The sequence below is a fragment of the Festucalex cinctus genome, chromosome 11 (assembly GCF_051991245.1).
Source record: "Festucalex cinctus isolate MCC-2025b chromosome 11, RoL_Fcin_1.0, whole genome shotgun sequence".
Taxonomy (NCBI): domain Eukaryota; kingdom Metazoa; phylum Chordata; class Actinopteri; order Syngnathiformes; family Syngnathidae; genus Festucalex; species Festucalex cinctus.
Genome location: NC_135421.1, coordinates 28,088,700 through 28,102,804, shown reverse-complemented (window position 1 = coordinate 28,102,804; position 14,105 = coordinate 28,088,700). Strand labels below are relative to the sequence as shown.

The 14,105-nt window shown below is 41.0% G+C and overlaps 1 protein-coding gene across 1 annotated transcript in view; it reads right to left on the bottom strand.

Moving 5' to 3' along the window:
• Window positions 1–4,908: 4,908 nt before the first annotated feature.
• anos1 (anosmin 1) overlaps window positions 4,909–14,105 on the bottom strand; it is a 77,206-nt gene continuing 68,009 nt past the window's right edge. The window contains exons 11-14 of the mRNA XM_077536987.1: window positions 12,532–12,703; window positions 11,427–11,650; window positions 8,949–9,090; window positions 4,909–5,897 (exon numbers count right to left, since the gene is read on the bottom strand). Of these exons, the coding sequence (XP_077393113.1) occupies window positions 5,839–5,897; window positions 8,949–9,090; window positions 11,427–11,650; window positions 12,532–12,703 (597 nt within the window). The 3' untranslated portion in view covers window positions 4,909–5,838. The remainder of the gene's footprint in view (window positions 5,898–8,948; window positions 9,091–11,426; window positions 11,651–12,531; window positions 12,704–14,105) is intronic.

Here is a 14,105-nt window from a genome sequence, read left to right as displayed (position 1 = left end):
AGGCGGGGCTTGCGCAACAAAGGAAAACACGACGACCTCCCCGTGACCCGAATTCAGGTGCAGCGGATTAAAACCTCACTTCGGCCAATGAAAGCTCCTTTTAAGCAATTCCTGAATTATTAGTTCATGATGCACAGCGACGTCTCCATGGAGGTTGAATACAAAGCTTGCGTAAAGAAAGCAGATTGCATTACATGTCATATAAACACGTTGATTACGAAAAGGTTGGGACGTGACATGTTCAAGTGAGTACAAATATAGTTCACGTTCAAACTGCTTAACCTCACTGTTATTTTGTAACTGCTCTCATTTTTTGATGCGTTCAGCAGTGCGATGGCGGCTCATCACCCTTGGTTAGCCTTCGAACTCTTTTACCGTTAAACGGACGCGATGCAAGAGTTTTTGCACATTTGCGACCCCTCTGGCGAAACGTGGAATAGACCCCGGCGACGTTTTCGGGCGCGAGCAAACCTCCGAGCTAATCGAACAAACGTAAACACGCCTTTTTCATAGGCTAAATAAAGTCTACAGAGGTAAGAAACGTATTCATCTTCAAGTTACTTTGTACGTGAAAGTCATTTTGAGTGCCAAAAGCTTACGTAATTACAACCTTCCAAACGTAAATTGTGCATCCCGTGAATCCGATGACATTGAGGGTAGCAATACGTTGCTAATATGCGCTAATATCCGCTAAGTGCGGAGACATTAGTTAGCGACCGTGCGGTAGTTTTATTCCGCACTGCTAATCATAAATAGACCCTATCGTGTTTTCGTTACCAAGTCTTACCTTTTTCGCAAAAAGTCAGCAAGCTGTGGATCCCGTTTCATCCCCAGGATAACTCTTAGCTCTCTCCACCTGACCAACGCTGCTCCTATATTTAATCCGCGTCCTCCCGTGACGCTGCTCTGAAAGTTTTTGACTTCTGTTTTGTCTTCCGTGGAGTCTCCATAACATGGGATTGAGACGTATCGGCTGCAGGTCTCTTTAAATCCAGTTTGAATTAGCCGTCCTGTCCGTGAAGTTGCGTAAACAATCGCGAGAGCTAACAGGGACGATAGCGCGCGCGCGCTCGTGACGTCGTGCGAAGAGCGAAAGCTAAAGTTTCCCGCCCAAACGCTCCAACATTTTTTCTTTTTACAGAAAAATAGTTGCAACACATTGTGCCACAGTCGTGCCAGTCAATGACAGTCGTCCATTATACAATTCTTAAAACATGTGCGGGTGAAAAATATGGTTATTTTATACACTCAAATTTGAGTCTAATCTTGCATCGGCAACCTTTGAATATTGATTATTTTAACAACCATTTTGTAACTGTCTGTTCAGGTCATGTTAAAGTTTTTAAAGAGGATATAGTTCTGACAATTTATTTATTTTTTGTTGTTTTTATACAAATAATTAGCTCCCTAGGGTGCCTGCCCACCCATCAAGTGTGATATTAAACATACACGCGCACCATATATATTGCAGACTTGCGATGATTGATGGAGATATCGTTATATGTTTGGGGCGTAGTGTTGATCAAGTAGATGAAATTACACGAGCAGCAAAAGCGAGATATTCTTCCTTGTGCTCGCGTTTAGCTTGTTTAGCAAAGCTAGCGCTAATCTCGCCTCTTTGTTTTCAGCTCTGCAATCGTCAACAATCGCAGTTTCCTTGAGAACCGCCGGTCGTTTTGCTGCTTCTGTTGATGTGCGTGCGTGTCAGAGGACCTGTTGAGTTGTGGTAAATGATGGCGTTCATTTAGCATGTAGGATTCTGGCTTCGTGAGCGTTGTGTAAATACGTTTTTTTTTTTTTGGCTAGATTGAATTAATGCCTGTCTGTGAGGTAATGTGCCGTTTTACTGCCTTCCTGTATCTCGCCACGTTTGTGTTCATAAAAGGCGGGTTACAGTTGAAGGCCTGTTTGTGAATGAGTACCATAGCAACAAGGTAAAAAACAAATAATAAAGTGGTGCATTTTTGACAAGTGAGAGAGAGATTTGGGCATGAACGTGATGCTTTTTGCAGCAATGTGTTTATTGGCTTTTTAGATGTTTAATAAGCAGTTTTTGGAATTGGACATATCAAAAGGTACGCGTTGAAAACCAACAATTGATCTTCTGCTATCCATCAGGCAGCACCGTATTAAAACTAGTCATGAGTGTATTCAGGATATTACTACTTGGGCTCAGGAGCACGTTGGAAAAATGATGTCAGTAAAAAAAAAAAAAAAAGTTTGTTGCTGCATCTCCAAACGTAAGCGAAGACGCCGCCATCCAAGGCGAAGGCCATAAATCATCAGCATCCACAAACGCCGCCGACGTCTGAGCTCATCCGAGATCCTCTGACACAAAATGGAAAAGTGTGCCTTGGCCTGAAGAGCCCACGTTTCAAATTGTTTTAGCGAGCGCCGGTTAAATCGGGCTTGTCAAGTGGAAAAGGAGCGTCCGGGTTATCCAGGCAACATCTTTTTTTTTTTTTTTGCTGGGTGTAACTAATAGGTAAAGTCGTGTTCCTTGCCGTCATATTGGCAATAACAAACAATTGCAATAAGACATGGAGTCTTCGTCAGGTTAATGTATCCGATACCTTAAATTAGCCGTTTGTTTTGTTTTTTTTTCGTACGTTTTTCGGACCACGTTGGAATTTGGTGTGTTTGTAAGAGTTTTTCTCAACATGGGCCAAAAGTGGTATGTTCTTCTTCGATTTATTTATTTTTCAAATGACAGTTTACGGCTTGGTTGGGTACCTGATATGGCGACCAAAATTTGTTCGTATCAGAAGTCAGACTCCAGAAATAGGTCGATGGTGAACCTTTTGGTCATGGCAGACTTTAGTGAGTCAACTGTGACTATGGTTGGGTAGGTTATATTTACCAACCGTGCTTCATGGTCAGTGGGAAGGTTTCAACCCAGCGGACCCGTCAGAGTAATGCCCTGAGATGGTGTCAGAAGTCGGACGGTTTTCCCGCACGCGAGTGCCTGTAAAGCAGCTCGATTCAGCTCTAGATTTTGAGTCCTTTACTCATCAGAGCTGCGTGAATGACGGTTTTCGGAAGTGGGATGCTTATGTCTCCGTTGAAGGGGGAAATGAGTGTGCCGTCACAATTGATGTATTTTTCTTTAACCTTTATTTATCCAGGTAAGGCAATTGAGAGCAGATTCTTTTTTTTACAATGCCGACTTGGATGATCTGTGCATGTCGTGCTGACACAACATTGGTTGTGTATGCCTGACTGCCTCCTTGTTTGTCCCTTTGGTGTCATGGTAAGTGTCGAAATCGTCGCAGGGTTAACAGTAGTAACAAGCAATGCGCTACCGGGATCAGGATCGCTTTTTTTTGTCCCCAGCAAAACGCACGTGCCGTCGCAGACATGACGTCTTACTTCCTGATTGGCTTACGAGGTCGTGCGGGCGGGGGCGTGGCTTACGGTAAGGTCAATTGGTGTTAGGAGTGAGAACGCATTGTAACATTTGTAACCACGCAGGAGGTGTTTGCTTGGTGCTGGATTTCACTTTGATGGACTGGATGTACTGGTTTCTGCGGATCTCACTCTGCCTCATCGATCCTTTCCACCTTCCTCTCTTTAGTCTTTCCTCTGCTCTCTTGAGATCTCTTTAATTTGTTGGAATTTCGAGGCTTCTGGGGTTGGCGTAAGACTTTTGGTTTTGTAACCACGGGGAAGGCAGGAAGTGTTTGGTCGGCGCAGGATTTCACTTTGATTTATCTTTCTTTTCCTTTGATCTTTTCTGACCTTTTCTCTGGTCTCCTGACCGTTTGAACCTCACGACTCTGGCGAGACTCGGAAGTATCTGGTTAAGGTGAAGGGTAATGGGATTTTTATTGGGTTTTAGGTGAATTAATGAGTATAAATTTACACGTATTTGTACGCACACGCACGCACACACATACGCGCACACACCCCTATACGCGCACGCACACAAACGCACACATACACGTAAAAAAAAAAAAAAAAAAAGAGAGCGAGAGCACGTTGAATCTGTAAGACTACCGAATGAACAATTCTGAGCTCTCTCACCAAAAAAAAGAAAAAAAAGAAAAAAAAGAAGTGAGAACACATTATGTAATAACTACAAGTGGATATTACTTAACACTCATTGAGTGTTGTTTTCAGTGGATGTCTACCCACACTCGACCCAGATTCCAATCTAGATTGACATATTTATACTGTACTTCCGGGATGAATGTCCAAAGTGGGATGGTTCACCGTAAGGCCATCTGGCCAACTTGGTATAGGACCCTTGGGGCATCTGTGTCAGACATGGGCTCACCTCCAAAAAGGGGGATGCAGTGGCCTCAGATTTAAAAAAAAACGAGACAGAAAGCCACCATGTAAACATTCTTGCAACAGAGATAAACAGACTCCTGATTGAACATATTTTATGCACAAACAAACAAGTTTGAGAGCGTGTCTGAGCATTTAAAACCCTCCTACGCTACTTGAGCAGAACTTTCCAGAAGAATTAGTCACATTAAACGATGTCAATGTTCTAAAAGGCTCCATTCTGCATTCACTTTTCTGCGCTCCACAGACGCTATCGTACGCCACACGGGAATCGACAAGTGGCGCAATTTTAATGCGGCAATCATACGACTGGATCCAAATTGTATTTTCTTGTATACATTTCCACCCTCCGGGTTTACGAGGGCGGAAAGGCGAGCGAGCGTAGGCGGCATTTTGATGAAGAGGTGCGCAACCTCCGCGGCGCTAACCGCTAACTGGATGACCCGTTTATTTGGACTCGGAGCGCATGTCGTCGGCTCCTGGACCCATCTGTGAATACGCTGCCACGGCGGGGGCTTCATTCAGCCAAAATAAGCATCGACAAGGGCCAAATCGCTCAAGCGCGCGTTTATTTACCGTTTTTCACACACTCTGATTGAACAAACAACACAAAGAGGATCTGGTTAAGGATTATTTTATTACTTCGCAGTTTGTACAGTTTCTACCATGGAAAAATAACATGTAACATAAGACCGTATTTACAATTCCATTTTTACAAAGTGTCTTTACAAGATTTGTGTAGCTTCCAAAAAAAAACCAACAACAACAAAACAAACGTGATACTAAAAACACACACAACACATCCACATCCACACATCCAAATCAAACTGGAATACACACATAAATAAATATAGACATTCACTGACTGTTCCACGACAAACATTTCTACAGCCAAGAAAGATGTACAATGCATCATTTCCACATGTTATAATTTCATTAATAAACATGACATAGTATTCCCAGTATAGTTCTTTGTTAATCCGTTAATGGCATATCACTAAACATATTGAAAAAAGGACCATTGAATTTATTTTCTTTTTTCTTCTTCTTCATGCCAACAGAATGCAAAACGGTCGTCATGCAAAACCACTGCAAGCTCTCCAATTGAAGCACATACTTTTTTTTTCTTTTTTTTTTTTTTTAAATGGACTCCATGCATCTGAACTATGTGACGAATTCCGAGTTAGTCAACCGTGACCGATCATCCATCGGTCAAAATAAATAGATCTCGTACCTTTCTTCACAAATCGCCTATTGATAAGATTTTGGACTTCCTTTGGATTTCCGTACTGACAAATTGCACAACAGTAGACTTTGTAGTAAAAGAGTCAAATGAAAAGTGTACACACGTCGTGAGTCAGAAAGCTTGAGAAGGGATGTTCTTGTGGTAAGGAAGAGAGGACTTGTTATTTCTGAAATGGAAACGGAGGGCGGCGGGGGCGGCGTTTTTTTTTTTGGGGGGGGCAGTTCACGATTCCACACTTTCTTCCCGGAGAGTTTTTGACAAAACGGGAGGGAAAGAGCCGCTGGATTTGCCTCACTTTTGACTCAGTGTCTTTCGACTGACACTTTCTGGTGATGGGGATGGTGTTGCCGGAGTCTGGGCCCTGGGAAAAAAAAAAAAAAAAAAAAACGTGCACAAATTAAGGAAAGGCAAAGGACTCTTTTATAGAGTGTTTTGAACGACATCAGAGTGTCACAAGCAGTTATTGCGCCGATACATTTCTGCTTATGAATCTCTTCAAGGCCGTGTTTTCATCACTGTCGGTCAATTTTGTGGTGTTGTTGGTTTTGTGTTTCACGCAGTCGTTGAATTTCATTGCCAGGCTCCACCCACACACAATGAGAACAACTCCATTTTTATCACATTGAACGTTGGCCATCTGTGTAAGTTGAAAGTGTTTCGCTACGTTTATTGAGCCAATGAAGGCGCATATTTCACGTCGGAAAAATCTCAAGGCACACCACCAAAAAAAGAAAAATGTCAGGAAAAGCGTATATATTGAAATAATGATGATTGCATGATGGCAACAGGTGGATGCAAATGTTAATTGTACCTTCTGCCATCTAGTCCAAACTTTTTCTTTTGAGGGCCACATACAGAAAATCAGAAGGACGCAAGGGCCACGTAATGTTATGAAGACAAATTGTGTTTAGTCCTAAAAATTGTACAAATAATTTCTTTGTGCTTTTGCATATTTAGAAAAATGCGACTTTTTGCAATTTTTCATTTTATTTTTCAGGGTGGTTCTGTTAGTTTTTTTTTTAAATTAGTTTTAGTTCTTTAATAAATGCTTAGTTTTAGTTTAGTTAGTTTCAATATTATTTTAGTTAGTTTTTTTTAAATGTGTATTACTCGTGTGCAACAATTAAAAAACACCATGAGTGTGATGTCATTATTCCAGTTTATATCAAAATAAATCTATGAAAAATCACATTTAAAATCATCCCCCAAAGGCTCATGCATTCAATTAATTACCAAAGACTAAAACGAAGGACATTTTTGCTATAATTAATTATAGTTTTATTTTAGTTAGTTTAGTAAACCTAAAATGTAGTTTGAGTTAGTTTTCTTTGTTTTATTTCGTTAACGAAATTGTTTATTGAATTTTAGTTTTCCGTTTTAGTCAACTAAAATAACCTTTAATAGCACCTGTTTTTCGATACCCTCCCTTCTTACTTTGACCATCTCCAAACATTTTTGTTTTATTTATTTTATTTGAACTGAGTCAAATGCCATTTTTTAGCATATGTCGCGGGCCACTAAAAAAATGGACGGCGGCCGCAAATGGCCCCTGGGCCGTAGTTTGGACACCACTGATCTAGTGGAAGAGAATTTAATAGTAGACATTTTAACCACTAAAGCAAAAAAAAAAAAACCTCAATGATCATAAAGTGGACTGAAAATGTCATTAAATATCATTAATGCAGTTTTGCTTTCAACTGTTATAACATCACTATCAGTGTCCCTGTCCTGTCTCATCCACTTACTGGTTATTACTCAAGTGATCCAGGGTTGCCATGACAACACATTAATTCTTATCGAAAGTCAGCGTACCATCAAAAAAAAAAAAACAACTTCTGAAGCCCTTATTTTAATCGTCAAATACACCATATTGTCGTTAGCGTGTCATGTTGCAGACTGATATATGTGCAAAGTCCGACAATAAAAGTCTATATTGTCACAATCATTCATGAACGCGAGCAACGCTAACCTGATTTAAAGAGACAGGCCTGTCACCGTGATTTGCGGCATCGTAGATTTTTGGCGCCTAATCGGACGCGCGTTCACATTCGTTTGAATTTTATATGACAGCTTGGAGTCGTAAGGAAAAGTACCGTGCTTCAAACGCGCGTGAAAATATAGACGTATATTGTGGTGTTTGCATGCATATTTTGGAACTGACAATATATATATATATATATATATATATATATATATATATATATATATATATATATATATATATATATATATATATACATATATATCGTATTTTCCGCACAATAAGGCTCACCGCATTATAACGCGCACCTTCAATGAATGACATATGTTCAACCTTTTTCCATATATAAGGCGCTACAGTAGAGGCTGGGGTTACGTTATGCTCCATTAGATGGTGCTGCGCTAAAGGGAATGTCAACAAAACAGTCAGATAGGTCAGTCAAACTTTATTAATAATTTACAAAGCAGCTTTCTGACAACTCCAAAATGAATAAACAGCTGTTTTATTATTTTCTCTGAGGTAAAGTATTAGCATTAGCTCGCGATCCAAGATGGCGGATTCTTCTGCGCATGCACGTCACCGATCGTGCAGGGTCACCGATAGCGTCTTGACAGCGAGACCTGTTGCGGCTCATTATTGATCCATATATAAGGCGCACTGGATTATAAGGCGCATGGTCAGATTTTGAAAAAATTGACGGCTTTTAGGTGCGCCTTATAGTGCGGAAAATACGGTGTGTGTATATATATATATATATATATATATATATATATATATATATATATATATATATATATATATATATATATATATATATATATATATATATATATATATATATATATATATATTAGAGTGCTACGATACAATTCAGTTAGCTTCAATTCAATTACCGGTACTTTAGTGTCACATTTGATTTTTGATTATTTTTTTTTTATGTAAAATTTTCATACTATTTTTTTTTTATTATTATGTATACGTTATTAGCTTCAATGCTGCTTTGATAAGAAGAAGAAGAAGCCGCTAAGATAGTCGAAGAAACACACTGAGGTTCAGAAATGCAAACATAGGAGGTTAAAAAAATAAAAAATAAAAAATAAAAAAAGGTTAAAAAGATGAGCTTCCACTTCCAGAGCAATTTGTCTGCATTTACATATTTTAACATTACTGCGTGTCTGTTATGGAATGGGAGGAAAAAGAATTCTGGGAAAGTCGAACGTTCCCAGCGGCGTTCCCTTGCTGCGATAAGACCGGAAAGCGGTCCAGCGTGTCGTCTATGCGGGATAGGCTCCATCTCTCTGCAATTCTCAACAGGATAAACGTTCTAGAAAACGGACGAGCGGTTCCCGAAAGGGCAAATCATATTGCAGCACGTCATTGTTCTGATCACGTTTGAAAGAGCTCGAAAAGGTTCGTCCTCGTCATACTTACGGTGTTGATTGACTGCTACAATGTTTGGAGTCTGGAAGGTCTTGACGGTGGCGGGGCCTTCCCCCCCGCTCGTTATTACTTGCACCTCCAGTCTGTAGTAGGTGGACGGTCGCAGGTTGGACACCACCAGCAGATTGTGATCCTGCCGAGCGATCACAGAGAACACGCAATCGAGATGAAATCCCCACCAAGGTTGGCAAACGCGGGGGGAGACTATCTTTGCACGAGACTCAGACAAAAAAAAAAAAAAAAAAAACAAATCAAGGCTTTCATAAGGCCGCCTCGCTCTCGTCTCTGCAGCCGGCGCGATAAAGCGTGCGGTGGGTGGCGTTATTTATAGTCGAGCTCCAGAGGCTGGGAGGCGCAGATAGGCGCACCGTGTTTTTGATGGGAGCAGATGATGTCAAAAGAGCCGCTTTCTCTTTCTTTTTTTTCTTTTCTGCAAAGGATGAAAGACGCCAAGGCAGATGAAACGATATGAGAGTGTGAGAACAACGTCGTCTCGGAGCTTTTCCCGAGTGTCTGTCTGCACACAAGATTCATGCAAAGGAGGGCCACGGGGTGTTCACCTAAAACCAGCCTCGGCGCTGAGAAATAAAACACGAGAGACGGAGCTTTTATCTCACGGGGGGAAAAAAACACAAGCGGCCTGTATCGTAATTCATCATGCGCCTCTTATAGGAGTTTTAAACACCGTATTGATTCATTGATTCAAGCAAGGGGATACATGTGATCCATAACTAGGGGTGTGCCAAAAAAATCGATTCATAAAAGAATCGAGATTCGCATTTATCAATCGAATCGAATCGATATTAATATCCAAAAGTCGATTTTATTTAAATTAGAAATGAAGAGGAAGCCGGTTGTAGCCCACATGGTGTTTTTTTGTGGAAAAAGGCACTTACAATACAAAATTAATACATGTTTAAACAAAAAAAAAAAGACACTAACTCTTTTACTGCCACACGTTTTCATAAAAAACTTTGATATGAAAAAGGCTTTGATCATTCACGCCATCCTTGAAAACGTCCTCAGATTCTGTCATGTTTCATTGTAATTTCGTATACCGGCAGCCCATTGAAAAGAGATAAAATTCTGACACCTGCTGGCCATAGTTGGAGTTTTTGATTCCACAATCCATTGACCAGGCAGTTAAAAAAACAAACAAAAAAAAAACGTTTACGTCATTTACCGTTTATGGTTGCATACATCGGGATTTTACTAATCGTTATTAAACGTTTTTGGCAGTCAAAGAGTTAATGTCATTTTGTCTGCAAAGCAGACTGGAGAAGATCATGACAATCTTGTTGTGCATATCTGTAAATTGAAGCAGAAATCATTTGTCAATCAAATCATTTTGAATCGAAAATCGTTTGAATCGAAAATCGATTCTGAATCGAACCGTAGACCCAAAAATCGTAATCGAATCGAATCGTGAGACAGTCAAAGATTCCCAGCCCTAATCCATACGGTCTGGCGTGGATCATAATTTGCAATATGTTTAAAGTGATTACACCACGATATTTTTAGACAGTTAACGGCACTATAGGCATATAATGATTAAATCTTACCTTTAACACCATGGCAACATAATTTTATTTAATTTTTTTTATGAAATACTGGGTGTTTTGCTGGTTAGTTTTCTAATGCGGAAGTAAAACGTCCGGTTCAGTAAAACCCCGCCCCCGGAGAGCCGACTGCAGTCTGCTGTTTGAGCACTCCTCTGAATGCAAGCCATCAATTCTTCAATAAACATTTGAAACAAAAGGGCTCCTTGCCGCAAGAAATCGTGGAGGAGGACAGGGAAGAAGAGAGAGGAAAGAAGGACGAAAAACCCCCGCCAAAAAACGTTGAGCTGGTCTTGAACCGGGTACTTGCTGCTTACAGAGCGAGCGAGCGAGCGAGCGCACTAACCATTATACTAAGCTCCAAAAAGTTGATTTTTCATGTTGCTGTCCCATTAACAGTAATTCTGTTTGGGTTTTCCTTTATGAACTCAGCATTTGTCGATACATTATGATAAACTATTGGAAGATTGTCTTGTAGTTGTCGACAACCATGCATCTCGCCAAAAACGAGCAATCTGTAGTAATATGACAGTTAAGTTAAGCAGTCTTTATTTGGGGATCATAATTAATCATGTGATTTGTTCATTTGTTGTTGACACAGAGCTGAAGGTGGAGGCAATTTTTGCAATTGCATATAGTTTCTCCACTAGAGCAAGTGAATATCAGTTCCAAATACTTCTCCTATACTGTTTCCTAATACGATCTCCTAATGATCAGTATTGGCTCTGGGAAAAAAAACAAAAAAAACAAAAACATATTGGCATATCTCTTGTGCATACCGATATCTCGTTTAAATGATACAATTGAGGCTCCAACACAAAGAAAGGAGACAACTACGAACGTGCCGGGATGACCGCGTTGCCCCGGTAACCAGAGTTGAGCAATGTGACAAAGCGGTGTTATTCCTTACCGGAGGCAAGATTTGGGACTGCGAAATGATGCTGTTGGGCAAACTGTTCTGTCGACTCTCGGTGGTGATTTCAGCCCAGGTGACTTGGAAGCCCGTCATGCGCTGGTGGGCCGCCACCCGAGACAGCCGCCACAGGAAGCTGCCGCTGATGTTTCCTCCTCCAGTGATGGAAAACGTTGCTGTCAGATTTTCGGGCTTGGCCAAAACTTTCGGAAGCGCTGCAGCTGTTCGGAACGAGAGAAAAAGAAAAACACTTTTTTTTTCTTTTTTTTTTTTTTCCGGTTTCTTGCCAAGTATTCGGTTAGAAGATTGATACCGTTTTAGGTCGGTATGCTATCGATAAAGCAAAGGGGATTCACTAAATTACACGTCAAAGTTGAATACCACCGCCAAGGACGTTGCTTTTTCATCCATCCATATGTGTGACGACATTTTGCAAAACCTCCATCAATCACAAGACGTGTTTTTGTACACTGGCCTTGCAGGAGGTTTGCGCTTCCACAGAGATCTACAAACCGACACGTAGCGCTTTACGTGCCAGACTATTTCTTGGCCCAATCAGAAGTTGTTTTTTTTTTTTTTGTTTTGTTTTTTTTTCAATGGCAAGAATCCCAAAATGTTGAAATATTGTTTTGATCGTTTTTGGACATTTGTGTCATTACCTTGATTAAATACACTTGCAGCGTTTAATTGCTATATCAACAGTAATCAAATGGCCGTCGGGGGGGGGCGGCTTGTTTGGGGGGGGGGGGGGGGGGGGGGGGGGGGGAGGTATGGGTGGGTGGGGGGTTGGGTGCTGGCAAGATTCTGAAGTACCTGGTTAAGGCGAAGGGTAATGGGATATTTATAAGGTTTTAGGTGAATGAATGAGTATAAATTTATACGTATTTGCACGCACGCAAACGCACGCACGCAAACGCACGCAAACGCACGCACACATACACACACAAAAAAAAAAAAAAAAAGAGCAATGATGACAAGACGTTGAATCGGTAAGACTACCGAATGAACAATTCTGAGCTCTTAAAAAAAAAAAAAAAAAAAAAAAAAAAAAAAAAAAACAGTAATCAAATGGTTTTTTTTGTGTCAAACGTCAAATACTTGCCTATCTCCCCCGGGCAGGGGATGTGTTTGTGAGTCTTGCCCCGGATGGTCGCGCAGGACGGCGTGAGGAAGGTGACGCTCTCCTCCTTGGAGCGTCTCTTGGACTTGAGCATGTGAACCGTCACCTTGTACTTGCAGGAGAACAACAGGCCCGGGAGGTTGATGTAGTTCTCCTGAGCCAAGAAACACACCATTGAGCCCCCGTTGATGACTTTGACGTGACATCGTGGGGGGCGGGGTCACGTCCCGTCGAGATAATTAAAAGCGCGGCGCCGAGGCGGCGGATCACGTTCCCGCTCGGGCTCGGTGAACGCGGCCCGCGTTACGGAACCTCCACTTTCATTTTCTTTGCGATGATAATTCCTGTAAAACCTGTTGGCCAAATAACGAGCGCTTTGAACGACTTTCAGCGGGTGAATTCTGGTGGTTCGTTTGATCGAGTGCGAATGATGTCATCCTAAACTTGGAGTACTTACACAGGTCGGAATCGGCCCCTTTTGTAACTTGAAATTGTGAACACAGCACCGGACCAGATGAATCAAATTGTAGAGTAGAAAGATTGGAGATGTCGGTATAGTTTTGTGCATGTCAATAATTAAGAGTATCATAGCAGAGCTCGTTTATTTCAGTAGTTCAATTTACAAAAGTGATCATATAAAACCATATTGTGTAGGGGTGTGAATCGCCGAGATTCGATTCATTCAATGCTTTTTACGAGACATCTTTTGGTCAGAGACTTTAAAGACTTAAGTGGATCAAATCGTTTCCTGCTTTGGTCCAGACCAGAGAACTAAATTATGTGAAGTTGTGAACACATCCTCAAACGTTCCTCATTTATCGGATTCAGCACCAAAAAAAAAAAAATGCATTCTCATCTGCTTTTTAACTCATTTGCTCCCAATAACGCATAAATACGTTTTTTTATAATGTTCTAAGTGTCCCAAAGACGTATTTATACGTTTTTTTGTTGTTGTTGTTTTTTTTTAATGCTAGAGCATACAGAAGGCTTTGATGCAGCCTCTCAACTGCAAAGAATGGTTGCAGAAATGGTAGTTATTACACAAACGGCCAGCAGGTGGCAGCAGAGCAAAGGAGATCAACCAGGGCCATGTAGAAAAAAAAGCTCAATTACTTACAATTTGAAATAGATTTGTGAAAACTGATGAAACTTAGCTCTCTTCTAATTGCTGCAAAACGGAAACAGATAGAAACTTACTTTTTTTCTCCTGATGAAAGAAGAGACTTTAATCTTTCTTTTGGTAGGTTCCATGCTTTTATAGCAATAGAACACAATATTCTGTGGGCCTTGCAAAATCAGTCAAAATCCAGTAAAACAGCCGGGAGCCAACGGGATTGCAAAATGTGAAAATGGTGGCGAGTGAATGAGTTAAGTAAATCACCGCTGATGTGTGAATTTCGATCTCTTATTGGCAAAAGTGAAGCTTCGACATGAACACGGCGCTCCCTGGAGAGCTGGCGTGTACGTTCTCTCTGATACCAAACATCTTTGATTAAAAGTGAATGAGGCGCCGCGCTCGCATGAAAGCGCAAGGCTGGAATCCTTCCCGGCCATCT